The 25,854-nt window shown below is 38.8% G+C and overlaps 1 protein-coding gene across 1 annotated transcript in view; it reads right to left on the minus strand.

Moving 5' to 3' along the window:
* Positions 1-267: 267 nt before the first annotated feature.
* The window catches only part of znf330 (zinc finger protein 330), a 92,942-nt gene continuing 67,355 nt past the window's right edge, over positions 268-25,854 (minus strand). The window contains exons 8-10 of the mRNA XM_028802741.2: positions 21,407-21,453; positions 19,175-19,292; positions 268-788 (exon numbers count right to left, since the gene is read on the minus strand). Coding sequence (XP_028658574.2) covers positions 493-788; positions 19,175-19,292; positions 21,407-21,453 — 461 coding nt within the window. The 3' untranslated portion in view covers positions 268-492. The remainder of the gene's footprint in view (positions 789-19,174; positions 19,293-21,406; positions 21,454-25,854) is intronic.

Here is a 25,854-nt window from a genome sequence, read left to right on the forward strand (position 1 = left end):
GGGAGGTGGGGGACATTGAGTCCAAATGGGCCATGTTCTTCTATTCCCAGTCTTCTATTCTAATTTCACACCTTTTGCAGATGCACACACTTCAATAACTCAATGGGTGCCAGGCCTTATGGGGAAATCATTTGCTGCCAAGAAGCATCTCTCAAATGTACTTCTTTGCGAAACGCTAGCAGTGTATGAAATCGATCTGTAACAACTTATGGAAAAATCTGGGTACAATTCAAGTGACAAGGCGGAGAGACAGGAACCACTCGGAGAAAACTCTACACCATCTCATATTATTTAAATTCTATTTAGAAAACATTAAGGAATAACGTTTATGCAGGTAGAAACCATTTCAGTTTTAATGACAAAGTCCTGAACAAGTTAAACAGCCTAAAAGAGAATATATTTTGAACATATTTTGGGGGAGAAAATTTTTTTTTTTTTTGCTTTACCCAAATAGATAAACACATCATTAGCTATAAAGAGTGTGCATGCTGATCAGTCATGTGATTCTTCATAATGGGCATACCCACTGGCATAGGTCCTGCCAAGATTGAGATCTGAGAAGGGTTCTGAAACTTCAATGTCAGATTCCTTATCCTCTTCTTCATCGTCCTCCTCATCCTCATCTCCATATTCCTCTTCATCCTCTTCCTCCTCCTCCTCCTCCTCATCTTCACCACCTGCTCCACCTCCTCCAGATGATACGCTCCTCCAGTAAGCATCATACCCAGAAGCCCCGTCACCATCACCATCGTCAGTCCCACTCTGCCGGCCAAATTTCAGAGAGCGAGCTGCAGCAAGGAGGAAAAACAAAAACAAAAAACAAAAAAGCAACATTAAGAGAGAAACTCTGCAATGGAGTTTTGATGTCTGATTATTAAGTTCAACTCATTATTAACGGTTTCTCTTCACCAACTTTCAATTAATCTCCTCCTACTGTCATGTCTTCTGCCATATACTACTATATGTTTTACTTTTACAAATACCATAAATTTACATAGACTCATAGATTTTACAGACTCAAATCAAATGTATGTTTTTATTATATGATAATAATGATGATAATAATTGTAAGGTTTCTAAACTCTTTTGGGGCTCCCCACAATGGAATGACATGCCAAAGAGCATCTGGAAGTGCGATCGCCGAGTCTGTGGAAGGCAGCCTATCAGTTGCCAGGGCAGCGCTGTAGCAGCTCGCCGCGAAAGCAAATCTGAAAAGATCCCAGTCACACTATAAGCACCTGCCATTGATGGGTGATGCAAGGAAAATTATAAATGCAGGGAACAGTATTACATGACCACAACCCTGCCTGATTGCTGTGTCTGTGTAATGGAGAGTGCTAGATCCCGCTACAATAAATAACCATGCTGTTCTTGTTTCAAGTTGAATAAAGCTGGTTTTGCTGAAGTACTGAGACTCAGTCTCGTGTTTTGGGTCGCACGTCACATAATAATAATAATAGCAGCTCACTACACAAAGCACTAAATGCAAGAAGGACCAGTGATTCGAATTAAGAAACCTTTTTATTGCGAAGCAGCAGCTCTACTTCTGCACCACCTGAGCAGATCTGTGAGACTGGCACATTTTCACAGTGAAACGGGCAAACACACACATGCATTCAAATGTCTACCAATACAATTCCTACAACTCATTGCCAGATAAAAACATCCACACAGACATGAGCTGTGAGAATTTTGCTGTGTGGTGACTTCAGCTGGCTGAAAGGAGTATGGATGAGTGCATTCTACATGCTGCTAACTGACACATTTGCAAAACAAAAGCACTTATCACTGGGTATTGTGGGGTACAAAATCTGTAAATTTTGTTGTGTATTTTCATAATATTTTTCTCAAAACAACAAGAGATGAACTACATTCAGGACAAATCAAAGCATATTCTCTTCCTAGTTGTACCTCACTTTTAAAACAGCTGTTCCAACAAAGAAAGGAAGACATGCTGGTGCCTAAGGCTATTGATTAGTTTATAACCTGGGCATTTGGGACAAAAGTAGCTAATTTATTTTACAGCCTGGGAAAGGAAGACATGCCAATACCTCAGGCAACATCAAAAAAGTTTTATTGTTTGGGAAAATGGACAGTGAATTCATTCATCATATTGACAGGCAGCCCATCAGAATATCTAACAATCGTGAGTGTGAAAATGTGGAAGTGATTAAAGTAGGATTCGTTTTATTTATTTATTTATTTATTCCTTTTTTTTATTTATTTTTTTTATTTATTTATTTTTTTATTTTATTTTACTATACCTTAAAGTAGACTGTTTAACTTCATACCCTTGGTTTAATGCTTGTTCTACTATTTATACAATTACCATTATACTATTACAGTATGAATTACCAGGTTTATCCTAGACTAGTTTTTAAAATCACTCCCAGGGTTATTTTTTTTTTTTTAATCTTAATATCTTAACTTAAAAGCGCTGAAGATTATTTCAAGCTTAAATATTGTTAATGAGAACATTTTCGGCAGATAGTATTAAGGATTTAACTGTAAAAGATATCTCTGTTTTAATTCTGTAACGCCGCTGCAGGGTGGGGTTTGTTTTGTTTTGGACGTGCTCTGTCTCTTCGTATGTCAGAAGACTGGAACATCGCGAAGTGGGGTCTAGCCTCATGTGGGGAGGCAAAATGGGGGGGTGGGGGGATAAAGGGGGGAGAGAAGGAGAGCAGGTTATATCTAATCTATTCTTATAATCCTTATAATTATAAATATCAATGCAGCAACAGGCTAACATGCAACAACTCCTGGGGAATCTTGAAACTAAGATTAAAACTGCCATATTACCAATTAAAACTATAAAATGACATTAAAAACTCAGAATCAATGTCTCCATGATGGGACAGTTAACTTTGTGAGCTGGAATGTTAAAGGCCTGAATCACGAATTAAAGAGAAAGAAAGTATGCTCTCACCTAACAGGCTTAAACGCTAAAATAGTATTTTTACAGGAGACCCACTTACTAACCAAGGATCAGTTCAGATTACAAAAAGACTGGACTGGCCAAATGTTCCATTCTAGCTTTATAAAGAAAACTAGAGGGGTGGGAATTCTCATACATAGAACAGTTCCATTTGTAGCATCAGAGGTAGTGTCGGACCCTGAAGGGAGATATGTGATGGTCACTGGCAACTTATATAACAGTAAAATGATTTTGATAAATGTTTATGCACCCAATGTTGATGATAAGGAATTCATGCAAAATCTATTTGCATCCATTCCCAATGTGAACACTCATAAAATTATAATGGCTGGGGACTTTAATTGTGTTTTAAATCCACTCTTAGATAGGACTCCCGTGACAGGGGGGAAGACATCTAATACTGCAAAGATAATTACACAGTTTTTAAATGATCACAAACTTATCAGACCCCTGGAGGTTTCTTAACCCAAACACAAGAACATATTCGTTCTACTCACCAGTGCATTATAGCTACTCAAGAATTGATTATTTTTTTATAGATAATAATTTCCTGCCTACAATTAAATCATGCAAATATGACACAATTGTTATCTCTGACCATGCCCCTCTAGTCTTGGAGCTAAAATCAATAAGCCCCTCGTACTCACCTCGCAGATGGCGTCTTAACCCTCTTTTATTGGCAGACGAGAACTGCACAGAATTTATATCCAAACAAATCAGCTTCTTCCTAGAGACAAACACGTCTACAGAGGTTTCTGCAGGAACACTCTGGGAAACTCTAAAGGCCCTTCCTAAGAGGCCAGATTATTTCATATCTTTCCCATAGAAATAAATTAGAAACCAAGAAAGTGTCAGAGCTAAGAATTGAAATTACTAGAATAGATGAAGAACAAGCCAGGCGTCCAAGTGAAGCTCTTCACAGGAAAAGGCAGGCCCTGCATACAGAACTTAACATCTTAACAACTAAAGAAACTGAACAACTTATTTATAAGTCTAGACAGCATTACTATGAACACGAGAAAAAGCTAATAAGCTTTTAGCTCAACAAATTCATAAACAAGAAGTTCACAATGCAATACCAGTAATCACCAACAAGAATGGAGAAGAAATCATCGACCATAATAAAATAATGCACACATTTAGAGATTACTATAAGTCTTTATATTCCACTGAGCCCAAAGAAGACAACACGCAATCTAATGCATTTCTGGATAAATTCACAAATACCACAAATAGATGCTTTAAGTGCTGAGGAACTAGATAAACCTCTAACGCTAACAGAATTACTAGACGCTATAAAGTCACTACAAAGCGGGAAATCATCAGGCCCTGATGGTTACCCCGTAGAGTTTTATAAGAAATTCTCCACTCAGCTAGCTCCACTCTTATTGGTAACATTTACAGAAGCTAAAGACCACCAAAATACTACCTCAAACATTTCGACAAGCATTAATCACCGTCTTTCCTAAACAAAATAAGGACTTGTTACAATGTGCATCATATAGACCAATTTCACTCCTGAATAATGATGTTAAGATACTCTCAAAAATCCTAGCTAGAAGGATGGAGAAAGTGCTGCCCTCGGTAATATCACAAGATCAAACTGGATTTATTAAAGGCCGACATCTATCTTCAAATCTCCAACGCTTGTTTAATGTTATATATTCACCAGCAAAATCAAACACCCCAGAGATATTACTATCATTAGACGCAGAAAAGGCATTTGACATGATCAAATGGAATTACCTTTTCACTGCATTGGAGAAATTTGGGTTAGGCCCGAATATTTGTGCTTGGATTAAACTACTGTATACCAGTCCAGAAGCTTCAGTTTGTATTAATAAAATTTGCTCAGACTACTTTAAACTAGAACGTGGTACCAGACAAGGATGTCCCTTGTCGCCACTGTTGTTTTGCAATCGCTATTGAACCACTGGCGGTTCACTGCCGAAATTCTCATCAGATAAAGGGGATTGTCAGAGAAGGACTGGAACAGAAAATTTCTCTATATGCAGATGATATGGTCTTATATATATTCGGACCCAGAAAACACTGTCCCTGCTGTTTTAACAGCACTAACAGAATTTCAAAAGATATCTGGTCTTAGAATTAATCTGAATAAAAGTATACTCTTTCCAGTGAACTCACAAGCATATAATATTAAATTAGACACCCTACCTTTTACCATAGCAGATCAGTTTAAATACCTAGGGGTAAATATCACAAGTAAACATAAAGCTCTTTATCAACAAAATTTTGGCGTCTGTATGGAAAAAATTAAGCAAGACTTGCATAGATGGTCAACCCTTCATCTCACTCTAGCCGGAAGAATTAACATTGTTAAGATGAATATCCTTCCTAAACTTCTCTTTTTATTTCAAAACATTTCAATATATATCAATAAATCGTTTTTTAAACAGTTAGATTCAATAATAACCTCATTCATTTGGAACTCAAAACACCCACGTATCCGAAGAACGACCCTACAAAGACCTCAGGCAGAAGGTGGCAAGGCTTTACCTAATTTTCAGTTTTATTACTGGGCAGCAAACATACAAGCCATAAAAACCTGGACACAAATAAATGCACATACACAGGCTTGGTCTGCAATAGAAGTAAAATCCTGTAGTACTTCTTTATATTCCCTGCTCTGCTCTCCAATAAATGAAAGTTATCGCAAATATACTAATAACCCAATTGTGCTTTACTCACTCAGAATATGGAACCAAATTAGGAAGCATTTTAAAATGGAAAATCTTTTATCAGTGGCACCTCTGCAAGGGAACCACCTCTTTCAACCTTCGCAAGTATATCCAGTTTTTAATACCTGGAAAAGTTTTGGGATTAAAATGCTCAGAGATCTTTATATAGACAACATATTTACATCTTTTGAACAATTACGTTCAAAATTTAACCTCCCAGCTACACATTTCTTTTACTATCTTCAAATTAGAAATTTTGTTAAACAGAAATTGCCCGATTTCCCCCACCTTGCACCCTCCACAATGCTGGAAAAAATACTGCTCAATTCCGAGGAAACAAACACTATTTCCGCAATATATAAAATCTTATTAGAGTCCCTACCTTTCAAAGATCCAAGAGGACATTGGGAAGAAGATCTCTTAATCAATATATCAGAAAAGGAGTGGAAGGTAGCAAAGCAGAGAATTCACTCGAGTTCTATATGTGCAAAGCATAGAATTATTCAACTAAAAATTATATATCGAGCTCATCTGTCTCGCTTAAAACTGTCCAAAATGTTTCCAGGCCAGGATCCAACCTGTGAGTGCTGCAACCAAGCTCCTGCCTCACTGGGTCACATGTTCTGGGCCTGCACCAAACTAACATCATTTTGGACAAAAATTTTTAAGTGCCTCTCAGACAGCCTTGGGGTCACAATCCCTCCTAACCCACTAACAGCTGTGTTTGGTGTCCTTCCAGATGGACTTGAATTGGAGAAGGACAAACAAACGGTGATTGCATTCACTACACTCTTGGCACGCAGACTTATTTTGTTAAATTGGAAGAATCTTAATTCTCCTCTTATAAGTCAGTGGGAAACTGATGTTTTATATTATTTGAAATTGGAAAAAATCAAATTTTCAGTTAGAGGATCTGTACAAAATTTTTTCAAAACTTGGCAGGATTTAATCAATATTATTTTAGAATAAGAGAATTAACTATTATTGCATTTAACTCCCTTCTCCATCTCTTATTTATATAGATATTTACTTCTCCCCTTCTTTTGTCTAATGTTGCCTTATTAAAAAGCTTAAAGAAATTTTCCTTTAGCTAAGCTCACCTTCTCAGGGGTGGGGTTTGATTTGTTTTTAAATTTGTTGGGTTATAAATTGATCTGTTTGTATGGAATGAATATAATGAAAATTAATAAAATAAAAATATTAAAAAAAAAGAATATCTAACAATCACATCTTGCAAAACCCCCCGGTAGAATTTTATAATAAACATGCCTCATCTGAAGAGCGACAGAGGAGAGAGAAGGAGAAGGGACGAAGACATCAGGAGAAGGGAACAGAGGGCGCCAGCAACGTGCAACCGTTTCCATCTGATCATCAGAAAAGCATCTCATGAATCACAAGCCAACTGCAACATTCATCCTTGTCATCTTTACTTTTTCGTAAGCTTTTTCTAAAGACTATATATATATCCAGACTTTACTATCAGTCCTATTTTCTATTATTCTTTGTTCTACTAATACTATTATTCCTGTAATAAATACCACGCTTTGTCATAATGTCTACAGTGATTGAAGTAATAAAGTAGATTTCTTTGAGCACCTGGTGTAGCCGGAGATTTGCCATACGCTCTGTGCTGCAAGGTTTCTTAAGGGTTGAGGGTGTGAGCTCCACTCAATAGTAGGAAACAGGACGTAAAGTAAGGCATTCTTGGCTGATAAATGGCCAATAGTCAAGGATGCTGAGCCTTTGTATGTCTAAATGTATTCTTGTAGACCAAAAGTAATATTTAGGTCTGAGATATCTTTAAAACATCGTATGTTGTTCGTGCTGATAAGTAAGTAAGTCTCTTGAAGTGCTGAGTGAGTGACAGGCTGCGTTATTCCTAAGGCACTTGTGTGGTTTAAGTGCTAGAGATTTACCAGCTGTGTGTTTGTCATTCATAGGGCACTGTTGTGATTAGGGTCTGTGTGTATGTAAGTCTCATGAAGTTCTAGGAGAGTGACAAGTTGTGTTATTCATAAGGCACTTGTGTGCTTTAAAGTGCTAGAGGTTAACCAGTTGTGTGTTTGTCATTCATAGGGCACTGTTGAGTTTCTGTGTGTCTGTGTATAGCTATGTATGTGTGTGTGTGTTAACCATAAGGTGCAACAGTAGACTAACCCGATAACGAATCAGATGAGTACACATACCCCTAGGTAAAGGGTAACTAGAGGGGTATACCACGATAATACACAGGGCAACTGGCACAGTGATAAGGAGCTGTGAGGAAAATTAAGGTGATCCAGGACAATGAAAAAATTTGCAGGCTTTAGAGATTCTAGTGTTAAGAAAAGGCAGGTTGAGGTATGGAATGCACGGTGGACCCTCCAGAGATAAAGGAGAGAATGAAGAGGAAACTGATGTCCACTATGAGCAATGCTACCTAACCTCTCTGTAGCACACTTGCATGGAGTCATTAAGACAGCAGAAGTGTGTTAAAAAACAGTACTGGGACTCCTCCATACTTACAGCAATACGCCTTTATAATGTCTAACTGGGGCTGTTCTCTTATCTTTAATCAATTTACAGCATTTCTTCTTTTGTGCAACTCTTTGTGCACATTTAACGCCTCAGTGTTTCTCAATATCACATGTGTGATGTTACCATACATTCCCTGTGTTAAGTCAATTTGGGTGTTGACTTTATTTCCAAAAGTGAAAATGAGTGGAATCCATAAGTGGAAACAGATTTATTTCAACCTTTATTTACTATATCAGATTTTCAGGGGTAAAAGTTTTTATTCATCAAGTTGAACATTTATTTAAACAGCCTGGAAAAGTCCAGAAATCAAATGACTTTTAGAACTTCCTGAATGGTCTTAATTGAGTGTGTTTGTGGCTGTATTTATGGGTCTAAATTTAGAACCAGTGGGAAATTCCAAGCGAGTCAGCCAAAATCACTATATGGGTGGTGATTGTTTTCCTGACCGCCTGCTCAATTTCATTGCAGAGGCGTCTTCCTCAATTCTGCCTCTCTCTTACTTTCATTAACCTTGGTTCCTTTGTCTTTGTTGTTCATTCATTCCATTCCTTTCCCTTACACCTCTCACTACTCTGCAGGCTCCTTTTATAATGCTAATTGGTTGCAGGTGCTGTCCTCTCCCTGCTCCAACGACAGAATGAAGCACTTGACTGACACGGTCACATTTTCACATGAATATGCGATCAGCCAAGCACCACAATCAACCTTGGAGTGGTCCGTGAATGCATACATCGGCACCTTCACCTGTTGGGAGCATGTACACTCCGGGACCCATGATTATTTATTGATTTATTTAATTAATTAATTTTCATTGTAATCATTCCATACAAATAGATCAATTTATAACTCACCAAATTGAAGACAAATCAAACCCCACCCCTGAGAAGGCCAGCTTAGCCAAAGGAGAATTGCTTAGGGCTTTTTAATAAGGCAAAAATAAACAAAAGAAAGGGAGAAATAAATATATATGTAAATAAGAGATGGAGAAGGGAATTAAATGCAGTAATAGTTATTTTTCTTATTCTAAAATAATATTGATTAAATCCTGCCAGGTTTTGAAAAAAATTTGTACAGATCCTCTAACTGAGAATTTGATTTTTTCCAATTTCAAATAATATAAAACATCGGTTTCCTACTGACTTATCAGAGGAGAATTAGGATTCTTCCAATTTAACAGAATAAGTCTGCGTGCCAAAAGTGTAGTGAATGCAATCACCGTTTGCTTGTCCTTCTCCAATTCAAGTCCATCTGGAAGAACACCAAACATAGTTGTTAATGGGTTAGGAGGGATTGTGATACCAAGGCTGTCTGAAAGGCATTTAAAAAGTTTGGTCCAAAATGATGTTAGTTGGGTGCAGGCCCAGAACATGTGACCCAGTGAGGCAGGAGCTTTGTTGCAGCGTTCACAGGTTGGATCTTGCCCTGGAAACATTTGACAGTTTTAAGCGAGATGAGCTCGATATATAATTTTTAGTTGAATAATTCTATGTTTTGTGCATATGGAACTCGAGTGAATTCTCTGCTTTGCTACCTTCCACTCCTCTTCTGATATATTGATTAAGAGATCTTCTTCCCAATGTCCTCTTGGATCTTTGAAAGGTAGGGACTCTAATAAGATTTTATATATTGCGGAAATAGTGTTTATTTCCTCGAAATTGAGCAGTATTTTTTCCAGCATTGTGGAGGGTGCAAGGTGGGGGAAATCGGGCAATTTCTGTTTAACAAAATTTCTAATTTGAAGATAGTAAAAGAAATGTGTAGCTGGGAGGTTGAATTTTGAACGTAATTGTTCAAAAGATGTAAATATGTTGTCTATATAAAGATCTCTGAGCAGTTTAATCCCAAAACTTTTCCTGGTATTAAAAACTGGATACACTTGCGAAGGTTGAAAGAGGTGGTTCTCTTGCAGAGGTGCCACTGATAAAAGATTTTCCATCTTAAAATGCTTTCTAATTTGGTTCCATATTCTGAGTGAGTAAAGCACAATTGGGTTATTAGTATATTTGTGATGACTTGCATTTATTGGAGAGCAGAGCAGGGAGTATAAAGAAGTACTACAGGATTTTACTTCTATTGTGGACCAAGCCTGTGTATGTTCATTTATTTGTGTCCAGGTTTTATGGCTTGTATGTTTGCTGCCCAGTAATATTATTTAAAGACGAGATGAAGCGTGCTGTGGCATTACAAATAGAGATGGGACAGAACTGGTGATATAACTTCAGAGAGCATTGGTCCAAACGTGCCTTGTCCCCTGGTGGCTTTGGACAGGTTATGCAGCGTGATAATAGGTACGTGATGCTGCAAAGTTTTATTCACTTCTGTAATAAACAGAAGCAAATCCCATGGGGTGAGCCAGGCTATAACGCCATGCATAAAGTTCAGCCCCTGCTTGACATTGTGGAACCAACATAGAAACTATTTTATTAGCCTGGCTGTGATTTGTCTGTGCATGAATCTATGATAACATAAAAGGGACACCTTTTTTTCTGCAAATATATGCCAGACAAGCCCACAAAGTATGGCATAAAGGATTTTGTACTGGCAGAAGCAAACACTGGTTTCTGCCTGAAAGTAATTACATATGCAGGAAAGTATTTCTTTCAAAGAGAGAACTGTCCCTTGACAAGTCAGGTTGTGCTGGAGCTGCTTCAGGGCTATGAACATTTGGGTCATGTTGTGTACATTTGGACAATTTTTATACCTGCCCAGAATTGTTCATGGAGCTACAGAGCAGAGGAATTGGAGTTTGTGGCACATTGAGGGTGAAGAGGAGACACATGGCTTCACAGATGAAGCCAGACAGGCTGAAGAGGAAAAGAGGTGACAATACGGTTTTCATGCGGGCAGAAAACTTGGTTGGAGTGGCATGGCACGATGGCAAACGGGTGACTTGTCTCTCTACAGTACACACTAACAATATGTGTGAGAAAGTGCAGCAACAGACAATTGAAAAGTAGGCACCAAAGAAACACATATTGTAAGGGGTGCAATTTGGCAATGACTGAAATTGGCTGCTTTGAGCGAGATCAGACTTTGCTGTATAAAATGTATGTGATATGTATGTGAAATCATAGAGTATGCAGGCTCATACAACATGCAAGACAGTAACATTTGTCAAAAGTAAATATTTTTTATTGATTTCAATTGCTTTGTGTTCTTTTTCTAAAAAAAGTTAGTTTTTGGAAAAATATTCAGCCCTGGGAGAAAAGAAACAAAAAAAAATTTAGCCCTAAAAGAGTTAAGAGATTTCTTCATCCCGGAGCCTGAATGGCTGTCACACAAAGAAGTCCTTATTCCAAGACTGACATAATAAAGCCAGACTGAAGTTTGCAGGTGATCACCAGGACAAAGACCTGGCCTTTTGGAGGAGTGTTCTGTGATCAAATGAAATCAATATTGTACTGTTTGGTCATAATATATTATACTACATTAATCCCCAATGGGAAATCATCACTACTATGTATGCAGGAAGAAGGGTGAGACTTTTAAGCTAAAGCACACTATCCCAACTTTGAACCATACATGTGGCAGTATCATATTGTGGGGTTAAATGGACTGGAGCATTTCAGAAAATAAATGGCATCATGAGGAAGGAGGATTATCTAGAAATTCTGAAGAAACACCTCAAGACATCAGCCAAAAAGATCAATCTTAGTCACAAATTTGTCTTCCAGCAAGACGAGGATACTAAGCATACACCCAAAGTTGTAACAAAATGGCTTAAAGACAACAAGGTATTGGAGTGGACATTACCAAGCCCTGACCTGAATCCCACCAAGAAGGCCCGCAAGCCTCATTGATTTGACATTAATTTTGTCAGAAAGAATGCGCAAAAATTCCTGCCAAGTATTGCGAGAAGCTTGTGGAAGGTGGCATTATGCATGTGATTCAAGATTAACGCGCAAGTCCACAAAAAAATAACCTGTATAGAAAACCACTCAAAATTTGCTTCAGAAAATAAAGGCAGACATAAATCCATCTCCTCTTAGTAGTTACTGTAACTTTTGTAAATAAGTAACAGTGGAACTGTATGGCAACATGACAAGTGCGGAGTTGGGGAAAAAGTGAGTGCGAAAGTCTTTAGCCAAGGTGGATGGAAATTTTTGGCTTCAACTGCAGTTATTCTATAGTGCCTATTGCTGATGAGAACTCTAATGAAAAGTCATTTGATTAAATATAGCTCCATAAGCTGTGCCTACTGAAAGCAGCCTCTTAGTAGACACCTTTTAAAAGATGCCATATGCTCACCAGATTTTTGTCAGAAAATGTGGAAGGAAGGAAGGAAGGAAGGAAGGAAGGAGGCCTGGTCAGGCTGAGTCAGGTCAGATGAGGGCTGTCTGTCAGTCTTTCTTTCTCTGTTCCTGTAATTAAGAGTTCTTTGATACGGTTTCAGAAATATATTGTTTAATTGCCTGCTTGCTTCCTTCCCTATTTTTTTTTTTTTGCTGTTATGATGTTTTCAATTTCAGGGCTGCTGCCAGTTATTTGATACTCAAGACTATAATACTGGCAGTAAGAATGCAAATCATCAGCATTGAGTTAGAGAGGCAATTTAATGCTCCTAGGGGGGGAAATGTACTACAGTAAACAGCAGCATTGTTCAGTAAAACTCTATATAAAAAAAAAAAAAAAAAAAAAACATGCACACACAAACATGCACAATCAGTATGATACATGTTCACTGGTAACCTTATCCATCACACTTTACCAGAAAATTCACTGTGTGGCCAGTGTGCCCCATGCAGTTTTGCAAGGCCAGCATGACATGTAGTAGTCGAGTATATAACACTAATCCCTTGCATCACAGGCTATGTGGGTGTTAATTAGTCATAGTGATAGGATCATGGGGGATGCAGAGCGAGAAAAAGGGCTTGGAGTTGTGGACTCAAGAGTAAAAGTTTATCTCAGGGAGGGATTCAGATCTGTGATTCATCTCATAGTCCTTTAAAATACTAAATCTGCTTAATTATCAATACTAGAACAGTCAATGTCACTTAAGCATTTTGGCGCTACTCATAAAAATGAAACATAATTCACATGTGATTGAATTGAAGGCAGGACTCTTGACCAATGAATGCGATGGAGAATAATTCTTTGCATTTATATAGCGCTCTTCTCACTACTCAAAGCGCTCAGCAATTGCAGGTTAAGGGCCTTGCTCAAGGGCCCAACAGAGCAGAGTCTCTTTTGGCATTTACAAGATTCGAACCGGCAACCTTCTGATTGCCAGTGCAGATCCCTAGCCTCAGAGACAGCTCTCCGAGAAGAGAGTCTCCTTGGCAAAATAAATTAATGGAGAGGGGGATCTTCCTAACCAATGAATGAGAGGAAGAGGCGAATCTTCTTGACCAATAAATGAGAAGGAGAGGTGGATCTTCTTGACCAGTGAACAGGGAGAGACAGGGATCTTCAATCCCAAAAATCAATCCTGTGCGAATTGCATTTTGGCACTGATTTTTCCAGAAGCCTTGATTTAAAAATATTTCATCAAAAATTGCATGACATTTGCACTTTGTGAGCTGTGATTCACTACACAGTCTATTTAAAATGCTAAATCTTCTCAATTTTCACTGCCAGAACAGTCAGTATTTGTTAGGCACATCAACACCAAGCATAAAATGAAACATAATTTACATGTTATTGATCTTTTGAATTGAAGACTAAACACTTGACCAATGAATGAGGGGGTGGGGTAGATCTTCAATTCAAAAGAACAATCCCACCAGGTGCACTGGTTAGTAATTCTGTCTCTCAGCTCCGGTCACATTTTTGTCTACAAAAATCACTCAGGCATAGTTGGCACACAATTCCCTAAGCACTCAGGGACGAGTTCAGTTTCTCCATCCATATTGACTTCAAACTTTTTCTCAGAGTTCACTGCTATTCCAAACCTAATTCCAAAGCGAATTCATCTGGGTTTGCTCATCACTATTCACAAATATCTAAGTGACCTAAGCATTTCAGAATCAGCACACAACATAATATAAGCAGGCCAGTCCTTTTTTCATTCTTTGATATTTTTCTCATTTTTTATGAGACGAGTAAACACAAAACAAAATCAGACAGGAGGAAATACCAGATGGGAAACCACAGAAATACCAGATATGGGCTGAGACGGCCCCTCGAGTAAATCATTTAGTCAGTATGGCCGAGTACCCAGGCTCAGAGCTGGACGGAATTTGATCTCAAACTGTAGAGAAGACATCAGGAGCTGAACATCTTCAACTTCCACGCTGATCAGACTTTTTGGTTGTCATGGCTCTGTTTATTCTACGAGGTGCGATCCAAAAGTTCCCGGAATGCATTTATTCTGCAGCCAGAAGGGTTTGGTTATATCAATTGCCGCAAGATAGCAGTTCAAGTTGTCCTTGAGAGCTGTTATCACGTGTTACAACGTCAGCGCAGTTGTTTTTCAAGTCGCAGTTCTCATTTACACTTCGGTTGTGTCTGTGAAGGGTTGTTCGTGAAAATGAGTGACTTGAAAGAGCAAAGAGGGCAGCACGGTGGCGCAGTGGGTAGCGCTGCTGCCTCGCAGTTGGGTGACCTGGGGACCTGGGTTCACTTCCCAGGTCCTCCCTGCGTGGAGTTTGCATGTTCTCCCCGTGTCTGCATGGGTTTCCTCCCACAGTCCAAAGACATGCAGGTTAGGTGGATTGACAATTCTAAAATGGCCCTAGTGTGTGCTTGGTTTGTGTGTCCTGCGGTGGGTTGGCACCCTGCTCAGGATTGGTTCCTGCCTTGTGCCCTGTGTTGGATGGGATTGGCTCCAGCAGACCCCCGTGACCCTGTGTTTGGATTCAGCGGGTTGGAAAATGGATGGATGGATGGATGAAAATCTTTCCTGCATCTCGGATATTTTTCATTTAAGGAGGTCTATGATCTGCATTCCAAACTCTCTACATTACAGTCAAACATCTCTGCATTTTTAGCTTAAATGCCTTTAGTTTTTAAACATGGTAAAATAAAAACAAATACTCTGATTTGGTTTTAGAATAAGACCATCATCCCTCTTGCATGTTTATAAAAGCCGACTTAAGGCCCATTGACACTACACTAATCTTTTCAAAGATTTTCAGCCATAGTCTTCATTGACATGATCTTAACAAGTTGTGGACAGTTGCAGCACCCTTCCGTGATAATCATTCATGTAGTGTGACATCCCCCGTGACTCATTTTATTTTTTATTCACTAGAACTACGAGCGGGCTTGTGTGTGTGTGTGTGTGTGTGTGATAGTTGACAACCAATGAACACTCAACCAGACGTATAATGCAAAAAGAAGTCAGGTCTCTTGGACTGAACAACCTGAATACTGGCTTGTCAGACTAAGATCTTACGCTTGTGTTGTGATGTAAGATTTTGTATATAACTTGATAAATATTTTGTATGTCTTTATTTGTAATTTAGGCAAAGCAATGTTACATTAGTGAGACGTATTCATGTTTACAACATGCCGCCCCCCCCCTCTCCCTTTAGGAATGGGTCTCTTTGAATTTTACGACAGAGATGTGGGGGGATGTGCCTTAAACCAGTTTGGCGAGTATTTCTCTGCTAAAGTCTTTCAACCCCTGCAAGGAAGGTTAAGGTTAGCTTACCTTAACATATGGCTTGGGGGCAGGTGTTAAGATGTTCTATTTCCCCATTGGTCTCAGGTATGGCTGTTTGGAATTGGCTTGTCTCAGAGGCCTTTAAGTACTATGATGCCTTATTGGCTCTAGGGGTTGGACAGAACATCTATAAATTTACTTGCTTAACGTCACACTCTCTCTTACTAACCAACATATGATATGATGAATAAGCATCTCTCTTACTAACCTCAGGTCATGAAGAAGCATATCTCTCTTATCAAACTGATGAAGACCATCACACCATGAACAGCACAACTCGGCAGCCATATTGAGGCAGGCAATGCAGCCTGTTCTGAAGAAAGCTGAATGATACTTTAACTAGAGACATTTTTAAGTAACTAACAAGTCTGTGTGCCACCTGAAACTACATATCACCATTTAATCAGGATGTCTGGTTGCCAATATTCAAATATACTTTGCATATTGTTATTATTTATGAATATTATCAATAATACATTGTTTTATGTGTAACTTAACTCCTGCTTGTCTTTTACTACACCTAATTGCCTATAGATATAGAAGGGAAGGTGGGGATAAGTTATATACTATAATACGTTATAAACAGTGGTAAATTGGGGAGATTAGGCTACATATTAATAATACAATAGGGGAAAGTAGAGCAATATAGATTACTCTACCAAGACAAAACAGTTTGTTGTACCACAAACGAACTGAAAAAGACAAATCTAGACTCTGTCTGAACTCATCACTGTTTTACCAAGGTGAAAACTGGAAAGGCACATGGGCTGATAGAAAGGACCAGGAGATGAAACCGCATGTCAGACAACAGGACACAGTTCAAAACCTGTGAAATCAAAATAACTGAATGCAGCAAAGTGACAAAGAGCGTAGCAAGAATTTGTCGCGCTGCTTTTGATTTTTTGCTGCTTAAATAGTTACAGAGTTTATTCATTCATTTAACACCACTTCATCGACCAGGTCACATTACACCTAGCCCCTATTCCTCCTGCATGTGGAGGGCAGTCCCACATTGTGTTTTTATAATGTACCCAGCCGAGTCCTGAGGTAGGCACAGCCACCAGGCTGACTCCAGGAGGAGGCCCCGGTAACCATATACTGGACGGGGTATCCTTTTTAAATTGATGAGTTTGCATTATTATGAGCTTTAAATTTCTCTTTGTCTGACCTCTGAACCTGGAACCAATTTGCCTTGGGAGGCCCTACCAGAAACTTGTGCTCCGGAAAACACAGCTCCCAAGATCACAGGGGTACTCAGACCTCTCCACCACAATAAGGTGGCGACTCCCAGAAAGGTGTGACCAGGGCGAGGGAGGTTTGTTTAGGATATCCACAATCATGGACACCAAAAAACAAACAATGACATTGCATTGGGCAGATGTTGTCACTATGTGCATCTTCAAACCTCAGGGTTTTCATAACAAAACCACAAAATGGCAAAGACTGCGAAAAACAAAGTGGCATCCCATGAACTTTCAAAACAGAAGAATAAATAATAATAATTCATTACATTTATATAGCGCTTTTCTCAGTACTCAAAGCGCTATCCACACTGGGAGGAACCGGGAAGCGAACCCAGAAATAAATAACTAAAAGATACATAATGTGAACAAAATTTGAATTTCTCAATGTCCAAAGCTATTAGTATATTATATGTGAAGATAAAAGTAAATTTACTAAGGCCAGAAAATATTTCTCAAGATGAAAGATTTACACAACAGAAGAAAACTTGATTTGGTTAATGACAGTCATAATGAGCTGCTCTAAGAAATATAGGAATATTGCAACAAACAACCCCCATCAAAAACACAAAAACTATTACAAAAAGGAAAAAAATAAATCCATTAAATGCACTATAAAGGAGTATTGGTGTAGGTATGAAGGGGCCCCAGTAACGTTTGACACACTTCTGTTTACTAAAATTCCTCAATGTTGGTGTGTCCCATACAGGATGTGCAGCACTGTCCACAATGGCCTTCGGTTTTGTCATCACTCTCTTCACTGCTACATGACCTGTTGTTATTTTAGTCTGAGGTGCACAGGTTGACTAGAAAATGAGCTTCATAAACGGTGGTCTGTCAGGCAAATAGTCCATTATTCAGGACATCATCCACCTGTTTTCTCTGTGCTTACCCTTTTAACAGTTGGGCATATGTTGAGTGGGATGTCTCCTGCTCCAGAAGGGAAGAATCCACAATTCTTCAAAAGCCGCAGGCACATCATCACAAGGCACAAAATATAAACCTAACAACTTTTTAACGTGCAGAGGTGGGAAATCTTTCCATCCTTTTTGTAAAATTCCACTAAATTAAATACTTGGGATCAATATTATAAAGTAACGGGGTATGTGGAAGAGAGTTGAAGAAGAGAATGTAGCCAGGGTCGAGAAGAGTGTTGGGACTGATTTGTGACTGACGGGTAACAGCAAGAGTGAAAGGGAAAGCCTACAGAACAGTAGTGAGACCAGCTATGTTATATGGGCTGGAGATGGTGGCATTGACCAAAAAAATCAAGAGACAGCTGGAGGTGGCAGAGTTAAAGATGTTAAGATTTGCATTGGGTGTGATGAGGATAGGATTAGAAATGAGGACATTAGAGGGTCAGCTCAGAAGGATGTTTAGGATGGAGTTGGCGGGCAAGAGGAAAAGAGGAAGGTCTAAGACAAGGTTTATAGATTTGGTGAGGGAGGACATGCAGGTGGTGGGCATAACGGAGCCAGATGCAGAGGACAGGAAAATATGGAAAAAGATGATCCACTGTTGTGACCCCTAATGGGAGCAGCCGAAAGAAGAAGCCGACAGTGACTGAATAAGATAGAAGAGGATAGAATCGTGAATATCTGCTGAAAAAGACAAGGTTATACCCTGAATGTGAGAAAATTTGTTACTGCACTTTTGTGCCATTGACTTGCTCAAGGTTAAACACTAAAGATATAGTTGAATTAAAACACGAGATCTTACAGTTTAAAGTCAAAGTTGTCAACTATTGTCAGAGTGGTGAGAACAAAGGGCTGATGTTTCAACAAATTTTTCTTTAGGCTAAAGTTGACACTAAGAGGTTAAACTCTTCCAGGAAACGAACCACTGGTCTAACCGGACAGAGTCTTGTGTGATTTTAACTGTATTATAAATAATACTTACAGAAAATTAGCTTTTAGACTGACTACAGTTCTTAATAGAAAGGACTTGATTAAAAGTTATCAAAACTAATGTGTTCTGAGAATGAACACACTCCTGATTTAAAGAAAGCCAGAATTCTCAGTGTTTTTTAATAAAATGAAAAGAGAATGAGCCGAACTTAACAAGTGCACCAATTACAGTCTGCTGAGTAGCAGATTGGCTGTGTCAGCAGTAGAAATTTACAGTCACCACAGCCCCCAAAAATGTGTGAAATGTTTGGACCCGAACTTACTTGACATGCTAAGATCTTTGGTTCCCTGAGTTTCGTGACCACACTTGGGACAGGGAGGCTCTTTCCCCTTCTCATGTTTAAATACTTTACTGCGAGCATGATCATCACAATAGCAAGCCTGTTGGGAGGAACAAAAGACTTAATTAATTAATAGCGAAATTAAGAACACTGGTATTCATTATAACTTTGCTTTGGTAACAATAACTAAAGTTGCCTACCCCAACCACAAATTATAACCCCCAAAAATGAATACTATGGTTAAGTCTAAATAAACAGGAAACCTACTTTATCACACCTATCTATCTAACTCATTATAAGATAAGATAAGATAAGAACTTTATTTATCCCGAGGGAAACTCTTTTGTCATATACATGATCAGTGCAACAAGAGGAATAAAGATAAGGTAGTAAAGAGACAAACGGAAGTACAGTGATCCCTCGCTATATCGCGCTTCGCCTTTCGCGGCTTCACTCCATCGCGGATTTTATATGTAAGCATATTTAAATATATATCGCGGATTTTTCGCTGCTTCGCGGGTTTCTGAGGACAATGGGTCTTTTAATTTCTGGTACATGCTTCCTCAGTTGGTTTGCCCAGTTGATTTCATACAAGGGATGCTATTGGCAGATGGCTGAGAAGCTACCCAGCTTACTTTCTCTCTCTCTCTTTCTCTCTTGCGCTGACGTAGGGGGGTGTGAGCAGAGGGGCTGTTCGCAAACCTAGACGATAGGGATGTTGCTACTTTCTGTGTGCAGCTGCTTCCTGAAGGACATGCTGCACGGTGCTTTGCATACTTAAAAGCTCAAAGGGCACGTATTGATTTTTTTTATCTGTCTCTCTCTATCTGCTCCTGACAGAGGGGGTGTGAGCTGCCGCCTTCAACAGCTTTGTACCGGCGGTGCTTCGAATACTTAAAACAGCCCTATTTGATTTGTTTGCTTTTCTCTCTCTGACGCGCACTCCGTTGAAGAGGAAGATATGTTTGCATTCTTTTAATTGTGAGACAGAACTGTCATCTCTGTCTTGTCATGGAGCACAGTTTAAACTTTTGAAAAAGAGACAAATGTTTGTTTGCAGTGTTTGAATAACGTTCCTGTCTCTCTACAACCTCCTGTGTTTCTGCGCAAATCTGTGACCAAAGCATGACAATATAAAAATAACCATATAAACATATGGTTTCTACTTCCCGGTTTTTCTTATTTCGCGGGTGGCTCTGGAACGCAACCCCCGCGATGGAGGAGGGATTACTGTACAATGGTATAGCCAAACAAAGAATTGTACTTGGCATGTTCTTATTTAATGTAAACTGTGTACAGTTTTCATGAAACCAGGCAAGAAATTCTCATTTGAAAACAGTTGCTGGCAGTAAATCCTCATGCCACAACCCTATAAGACTTTTCCAGCTATTTTCAGCCATAACCTTCAATGACACATTCTTGATGAGTCAAGACATGTGTTCATGTCTGCCAATTTTGCAAGTCATAAATGCTCTGAGGAGCCACGACAAAATCAGATAGGCTTGATTTTGTGTTAAGTTGTAGGAGTGGTGTTGTGTGTGTGTGTGTGAGCAGACAATCAAAGAATAAAATGCATACAATGTAGCCTGAAGGAAAGCAGGCGTTTACGGCTACACAAATATAAGAGAGTCTTGTCTATCTGATGTGTTGAGTTTATTGTGCCATGACAGGAGCAAAGATTGTGGCAGAACTCACCACAGAGGAAAACATCTGTACAGCCACTGGCACTCGTAGGTAGTACATTAATTTGAACTCAAACTGTGGTGAGATTCTGATACTTTGGAAATTAAAAGCTGTTCTGAGAAGTCGTGTGGGAGTCAAGTAACTCATCAAATTCTGCAAATCCTAGTCATGTGATCCGACATCCTCTAGGCAACACAGTCCAACAGCTGCAGTCATTAAGTATAACATACTGTTCAACTCAAAGCTGTATAATGTAATGAATTATTATAATTATTATTATAATGTGATTCTAGCTATAAACGGGAGACTTATCTACTATGATATGAAGGGAGAGTGTCGCCAAGATTTGAATATCTGAGTAGATATGAGTAAGCCTGATGAAGACTATGGAGAAAAATGAGTAGTGAAAAAAATTATTCAGCAAGGTAAAAATTCCGTTTAATAAATTAATAGCAAAAAAAAAAAATGTTATAAAATTTTCTAGGCATCCATCATACAAACAAAATAGGAAAATAAAGTTTTTAGTCTTACTTTACAGCGTAGGCAGGAGTGCTGTCCGAGGCGGTTGCAAGACACACCTAAAAAAAGTAAAATAAAAATAAAAATGTAATCAAACAGACCAACACTGGAATAGCTACTGTTATCTTAGCTATTAAGAATTTGGGAATTTCCCCTTGGGATTAATAAAGTATCTATCTAAGAGTCAAAGCCATTATCAATTAGACAAAAATTCACAGAACAAAGGAGTCCACAAATGCTTCTTAAAGACACTGAGGGACTTAGAAGTTTGGATAGAGGCGAGCTGCTCATTCCATCTCCATCTAGGAGTTGCACACGAAGACGTTCTGGATTAAGATTTGATGCCATGTATCAACAGACACTGTTCATTAGAAGAGATGAATGGGTGAAAAGGAACATAGGACCTCATAAGTGTCTCCATATACACAGTTGCTGACACACACTGACTACACTGTAGGCAAGCATCAAGGATCTGAACTTCACGTGTGCTGCTACAGGGGAGCTAGTGGTATGATCTGAAAAGAGGAGTGAGATGAGACCATCTTCAATGGTTCAACACAAGACCCTGCTGCTGCATTTTGAATCATCTGCAGCAGCTGCCAGCTACCTGCCAGTAGAGAAGTCTTAATAAGACATTAAGATGGGGAAAAAACACAACACCAAAATTTGTTGAATAATTTATTTCTTTGATATTCAAGAATTATCAATTCATTAATAATAGTGATAAGCTATTGCCCTAACCCTAACCCTCCTGGTTGAAATTAAATCAGGATCAGGTGTTTGGAATTGAGAGTGGCATGGTGGTGTATTCCAAGTCCTGGGTGAAAGACTCCAGTCTATTTGGAATTAAGTGTGGTTGGTGTGGTTCTGAGTATGTATACAGTGCCTATAGAAAATTATCCTATCCTGTCAAAAATCCTTACCTTTAGTCACATTAAACTCTTGAAATGAAAATAAATATACAGTGCACCCGGAAAGTATTCACAGCGCATCACTTTTTCCACATTTTGTTATGTTACAGCCTTATTCCAAAATGGATTAAATTCATTTTTTTCCTCAGAATTCTACACACAACACCCCATAATGACAACGTGAAAAAAGTTTGAGATTTTTGCAAATTTATTAGAAATAAAAAAAACCGAGAAAGCACATGTACATAAGTATTCACAGCCTTTGCCATGAAGCTCAAAATTGAGCTCAGGTTCATCCTGTTTCTCCTGATCATCCTTGAGATGTTTCTGCAGCTTCATTGGAGTCCACCTGTGGTAAATTCAGTTGATTGGACATGATTTGGAAAGGCACACACCTGTCTATATAAGGTCCCACAGTTGACAGTTCATGTCAGAGCACAAACCAAGCATGAAGTCAAAGGAATTGTCTGTAGACCTCCGAGACAGGATTGTCTCGAGGCACAAATCTTGGGAAGGTTACAGAAAAATTTCTGCTGCTTTGAAGGTCCCAATGAGCACAGTGGCCTCCATCATCCGTAAGTGGAAGAAGTTCGAAACCACCAGGACTCTTCCTAGAGCTGGCCGGCCATCTAAACTGAGCGATCGGGGGAGAAGGGTCTTAGTCAGGGAGGTGACCAAGAACCCGATGGCCACTCTGTCAGAGCTCCAGAGGTCCTCTGTGGAGAGGGGAGAACCTTCCAGAAGGACAACCATCTCTGCAGCAATCCACCAGTCAGGCCTGTTTTCACATAAATAAAAGTGCACTTTTATTCAAGACTATAACCGAAGAATAAAGAAAGCAAGTTACAGTTGGTGGTTGATACGACAGCTTGCGTGGTGCAATGCTAAGAACTGCTGATTTCAAGTGACGGTGAGATACGAAGAAGGCAGCTTCGCCAGCGTTTGTGTGTCAGAACCCTTTTTCGGTAGTATGCATCGTGGTACACTGCAGACCTATAGCGCGTCTTTATGTCAGATGGGGTTGTATGGATTGATTCTGAATGCGACTGCGAGAATGAAAAGTGAATTAAAAAAAAAAAAAAAAAAAAGCTAACCTTTACCAGTATCATAAGTTACACCGGCTGTTAAAGACTGAAATCAAATATATGTTGTTATTCTAAAATTGTAAGAATAAGAGCAGTTCACTTCTCGAAGTGGAGCTGTGCGGGATCGAACTCGCCACCCTCTGATTCCCAGTCAGGAGCTAATACCATTACGCCACTGCGGCGGTTGTAGTAAGAGTGTCAATGTGGCATGCTAACACGGCTTTTTTTTTTTTGTGCAGTTATATTTTTGAATAAAAGCGCACGTGTTCTCTTATTTGTACCTTTTGTGAAAGTGTTTCTTTGATATATGGACTTCAGGCTTCATACGTTATATAGTTTATGCCTACATTTTGTCATTTACTATTAGAATAAAAACGGAACACACATGAAATGCGTGTATTCCAAATAACGCTATATTATTTCCACTCTAAAACTCCACTTCAATCCCAGATAATCAAATCAAGGCAAGGCATGAGCTAGGAGAAGTTCGTTCTAAGTCGGTGGGGGGATGGAATAGCTGGCTGCTAGTAGCTTGTGTTTATCAGCACATTGAGATGACAAAAGACTCTGGCGGAGAGGTGCAAACGGATTTAAGATGCGATTTAAGGTGGGACGGATTTACGAGTTTTTTCGTAGGCTCTGGTAATTCTAGTGTTAACTGTATTGGTTCTGATTAAATCTGGCTATTCCTTGAGGATTCTACTGCTAGTAGTGCATGGAAACGCAAATGTTTTCAAAAGGGCTCCGGGAAAGGCACTATTTTCACAAACTTTACACAAAGATGGCCTGTATGGCAGGGTGGCAAGAGAGAAGCCTCTTCTGAAAAAACACGCTAACTCTTGTATGCACTTTGCTCAAAAAAACACTAAAAAAATAAAAACAAGCACCCCCTTGGAAGATTCTGGTGCTATATGGCAAATGTTTTCATGGTCAGATTAAACTTTTTAGACTGAATACTAAGAGCTATGTTTGACAGAAACCAAACACAGTCCACCACCCAAAACATAGCATACCTATTGTTAAGCATGGTGGTTACAATGTTATTTTCTTTGGGGGGTAGGCTTCTCTTGAGCAGCGACGGGGTGATTGATGTAGATGCTGCAATTTATACCTTAAGCTGTAGACCTCTGCCGGACAGGTGGTGTACCTTCCAGCACAACAACCACCCTAGATGCAGCACCAAAAAACTCAATGAAGTGGCTTAAGGATAGGAAGATAAATGTCCTTTAGAGGCCAAATCAGCATCCTGAAAATCTGTGGATGGCCTTGAAGAGAGCAGTCCATCGCCACTCAACATGAAATTGAAAGGATTCTGTAAGGAAGACTTGGGAAATATTTTAGAGTCTAGGTTGCCAAAGCTGGTAGAGACATACCCAAACAGACTGATGGCTATCATTAAAGCAAAATGCGATGAAGCACAGAATGCCCAAAACACACAATTTCACCTGGAAAACTATATGTTGCTCAAAATAAGTCCCAGCTATCAGTGATACTACTAATAAGGTAAACACAAAAGTAAAAACAAGAACAAAATAAATGAAAATGTAAAAAGGAAAGGAAAAAAACAGCAGAACTAGACAGTGCCCTGCTGCGGAGATGTACTGTATTTAACTTACACACATTCAAATTATATTTTCCTGATTTTTAGTAGAAGGAGAAGACAGAACAAAAAGAGAGAAAGAAAAAAAGAGATAGTGGAAATAATAATTGTTAAATGTAATAATGTTATACAAGTGAGTGGTAGAGCAGTATAAAAAGTGCAAAAGGAACAAGTTTAATTTGAGTTAGAGCAAAATAAAGAGAAGTCAAAAATCATAGCTTTGAAAAATAAAAAAGAACCCACTCAGACATTAACAAAATGTTCCTGTATGATCAACAAAAGTTGTGAAAGAGTGGTCTATGACTAACTTTGGCGCCAATATGTCTGGTGAGATGCTAAAACTGCATTTTTCAGTGTCAGCCTTGTTAATCAAACATGGAATTGGTAGTGTTAGGCTTTGGAGACACGGTGTGGCATCAAGATCTAAAGTAGGGTGTCAGCCTCAGGCTCAGGAGATGCCACAGTGGCTACTATTTTGTCTTTCAGCCATTTCCATAATTAGCAGACAATTACTCCTGCCAGTGGAACATCCATCTTTTGTTTTTCCTTTAATTGACTTGCTTTTTTAGATCTGCAACCCTTAATTATATATTTTTTTAAACTGGCAGCTGGGGATATCACAATATCAGAATGTTTGCATTCAAAATCAATACCAGTTAAATTTTTTACAATATTCCAGGGTTATTACAGTTTTGCCTTTTTATATTAGTTTTTATTTCAATATTATTTCTGATCTTGCTTGGAAATTCAATTTAGTTTTAGTTTCTCTTCAATGTGTATTTTTAGTTTTAATTTAGTTTTTATTCACAAAGACATTTCTATTTTATTTTTAAATATATTAGTTTCAGTTTTAGTTTTAGTAAT

This window comes from Erpetoichthys calabaricus, chromosome 5 (genome assembly GCF_900747795.2).
Source record: "Erpetoichthys calabaricus chromosome 5, fErpCal1.3, whole genome shotgun sequence".
Taxonomy (NCBI): domain Eukaryota; kingdom Metazoa; phylum Chordata; class Cladistia; order Polypteriformes; family Polypteridae; genus Erpetoichthys; species Erpetoichthys calabaricus.